This window comes from Triticum urartu, chromosome 3A (genome assembly GCF_056163025.1).
Source record: "Triticum urartu cultivar PI428250 chromosome 3A, HENAU_Tu73, whole genome shotgun sequence".
NCBI classification, from domain to species: Eukaryota; Viridiplantae; Streptophyta; class Magnoliopsida; order Poales; family Poaceae; genus Triticum; species Triticum urartu.
Genome location: NC_141875.1, coordinates 30,839,855 through 30,843,050, shown reverse-complemented (window position 1 = coordinate 30,843,050; position 3,196 = coordinate 30,839,855). Strand labels below are relative to the sequence as shown.

The following is a 3,196-nucleotide window of genomic DNA, read 5'->3' as shown; positions in this document are numbered from 1 at the left end:
GATGATGATGATGATGATGATGTGGTTAGAAACGATGACGCTAGACCATTGGGTGATGATGATGTGGACCCAAACGTCGACGATGCACGGAATGATGGTGAGACCATTGTCAATGAAAATGACATACTTATGCTAGAAAAGTTAAACGAAAACGCTGACGACGAGGAAGAGCCTCCACCTCCGTCGGACAACGAAGATGATATGATTGATAGTGATGATGAGACGGACCGAGAAAGAGGTTACAACAGTGATGATTCATATGGGTTCTAGCAGATGTACGTTTCAAGTATTTTTTTTCTATAGTTTAGGAATATGCCTTTTTATGCATTTTTATTAATGTGTTTATTATCATGCCTTTCCTTCATTTCATTAATTTACTAATTGCTTTTTCTCTTTTCAATGCAGGTTCGTGGAACATGGGCAAGGGGAAGGCCGACGGCGTGTGTTTCCTACGCAAGGTCGTCGGCCTGCCTAGTCGGAGTGGCCGAGCACGTAATCCTCCCCCTCGGCTACTTGACGATGACTCCTCACAGGGAGGTCGAGGGAGAGGTGCCCCTAGAGGAGGAGGGGGCGGGGGGAGAGCCTCTAGAGGACGAGGTGCTGGGGGGAGAGCCACTACAGGGGGTCGCGGCCAGAAAGAGCGCACCCTCACCGACTTAGGGGTGTTGTCTTCGAGGCCCTCCTCTAGTGAGGTACCCTCCTCTAGTGAGGCAGGCGAGGAGGAGGAGGAGGCAGGCGAGGAGGAGGAGGAGGCAGGCGAGGAGGAGGAGGAGGAGGAGGTTGGGGAGGAGGTTGGGGAGGGGGAGGCAGGCGAGGAGGAGGGTGGTGGCGGGGATGATGGTGGTGACGGGAAGGGGGTTGACACGAAGGGGTGGCTACGTGGCAACGCAAAGCTACCAAAGCAGGTTCCTGCTACTGAGGAGCAGAAGTGGCTCATTGAGCCCACGAGAAAAGAGTAAGTGGTTCATTATGTTGCTTGTCACATGCTTATTCCGGTTGTTATTTATTTTTCTTGTCACATGCTAATAGTTCATTCTTTTGCAGCAACTGGATATATTCTAAAGGGGTCCGTATTCCCAACGGCCTCATCACCGTCTTGCTGAAGTTATATTGGCCGGGGTTGTACTGTCCTGATCCAGTCAGGCAGCCGGACCGTCGGGTTTTGGCCACGAGCTGGGACCACTGGGAAGCGGCCCGCCATGCGGACCATGAGACCCATGCCAAGGCCGTGATCACTACTTTCTGGGTGAGTTCTCTTCAGAAGCACAAGTCCATTCTAGTTTCATGAATGATTTAACTCATGGCTTCTCCCATTCTTGTTTCATGCATGATTGTAGAAATTCTATCGAGTTCTTCCAGAGCACAGGGCTAGAGCGGACTAGATCGTGCTGCTCCAATGCAAGAAGAAGGCCCGCCAGATGCAGTACGAGGTGCGCTATGTGGCCATCTCCACATACTACCACGACTATCTTGGTGTGAAGATGACCAAGGAAGAAGCGCGGAGGATGGGCATTACCTTGGAGAGGCCCGAGTTCTTGGTGGTAAGTATAAAAGATTTTTCATTATGCTTTCATTATGCTTACATTACCTTGTGGTACATTATGCTTTATGCTTTATGCTTCCATAACACCAATTTGGACACACCTACATGCCATTATGCTTTTATTATGTAGGTGTGTCCAAATTGGTGTTATGGAAAAGACGAGTCCTGGGCGGCATTGGTGGATCTTTGGTGTGATGAGGCTGGAGCCTGGGCGGCTATGAGAACCCAAAATAAGGCTAACCGAGGGACGGAGGGAGTACATGCTCAGGGAAACCGAAACCACTATCTCCACAAGGCAGTTAATGTATGACTAACCCCATTAAACATTCTTCTTCTTCTATTTACCATCACTTTCTTATGTATGACTAACCTCTGTTTGGTGGTGCAGGAGGAGAAACTGAAGCGGCCGCTCTCACACATGTAGGCGTGGGAGATCGCCCATACGCGGAAGGACCCCAAGCCTGGCGAGCCCAAGTACTACGGCAAGAAGACCGCAGGGAGGAAGAAGGCCTACTCCGAAGCGTATCTGGAGTTACATCCTGACACACCTGACCCCATTGCGGCGCCTCTGGACGACATGGCGGTGGTGAGGATGGGGCCCAAGGAGCACGGTCGGGACGCGGTTCTCGATGCTGTGATCACTCCTAGTATCTCCTACACACAGCTTCGTCGGATCGACCCGAGCCTGAGCCAGCGCACGAGCCAGCCAGTGACTAGTACACAGTCCCTCTTTCAGGAGCAACAATCTGTAAGTATTTTCCCTCTTATCTTCATTTCTCACTTCATTTTCCGCATTTAGTAGTTTTATGAGCTCCATCATGTCATACCGTAGGCCTACATGGAGTACACACGCCAGGAGACCATGGCGTGGCATCAGAGGCTTTATGAACACCAAGTGCAGAGGGATAGCCAGATGCAGCAGGCTTTTCAGGATATGGCGGCCGGCAGGTGTCCTCAGTTCCCTACAGCACAATGCCCTCCAGCACAACCAGTGCTGATGAGCTTTGAGGAGTTTGTGGCACAGAACGCTGGCCCCTCGCCGGTTAGTTCATCCCCAATCTATTCACCCAAAGCATGTCATGCCTTTCAACACAGTCATAGATCCCGTGCATATGTCTTTTCAACATGCAGGGAACAGGTGGATCTACCGTTGGCGGTGGTCTTCGCAGCACTCCGGAGACACGGAGCCCGACCACTCCGATCCACGGAGGCGGAGGCGGTAGCGCTGCCGCTAGCACTGATGACCTGGACTTTGGCCGTCTTGGCGGTGACGACCTCCGCGGTGCTCGATGATGCTTGAGATGTGATGATGATGCTTGAGATGACTTGTGTGTGCTGATGATCATTTAGCTGACTTGTGTGATGATGCTTATGCTTACATTCGTTGATATGCTTATGCTTGTGTGATGATGATCTATTGTTGTCATGATGCTTATGCTTACGTTCGTTGATATGTGCTGATATGTGCTGCTCATATGTGCTGTTATATATGTGATGTTATCTGAATTGAACTGATTTGAAAACAAACAGAAAAAAGAAAAAAAAAATAAAAGCAAACTATGCCGACGGCTAGGCCGTCGGCATAGGGCCAGCGTGAGCTCCCAGTTGCTGACACGTGGGAACCTATGCCGACGGCCTTGCCGTCGGCATAGT

General features: G+C 50.7%; 1 protein-coding gene across 1 annotated transcript; it reads left to right on the top strand.

Moving 5' to 3' along the window:
• The first annotated feature begins 1,923 nt into the window (after positions 1–1,923).
• LOC125547768 (uncharacterized) lies at positions 1,924–2,994 on the top strand. The gene is made up of 3 exons (XM_087516531.1): positions 1,924–2,291; positions 2,376–2,585; positions 2,682–2,994. The coding sequence occupies exons 1-3, from the start codon at positions 2,121–2,123 to the stop codon at positions 2,841–2,843; spliced, it is 543 nt and encodes a 180-aa protein (XP_087372657.1). The 5' UTR covers positions 1,924–2,120; the 3' UTR covers positions 2,844–2,994.
• Positions 2,995–3,196: the final 202 nt, after the last annotated feature.

Excerpts from the sequence above, each read along its gene's own strand:
- LOC125547768 (XM_087516531.1), top strand. The coding sequence starts at position 2,121 with ATGGCGGTGGTGAGGATGGGGCCCAAGGAGCACGGTCGGGACGCGGTT. Across the intron at positions 2,292-2,375 it reads TCTTTCAGGAGCAACAATCT|GCCTACATGGAGTACACACG; the intron begins GTAAGTATTTTC and ends GTCATACCGTAG. Across the intron at positions 2,586-2,681 it reads AGAACGCTGGCCCCTCGCCG|GTGGATCTACCGTTGGCGGT; the intron begins GTTAGTTCATCC and ends TGCAGGGAACAG.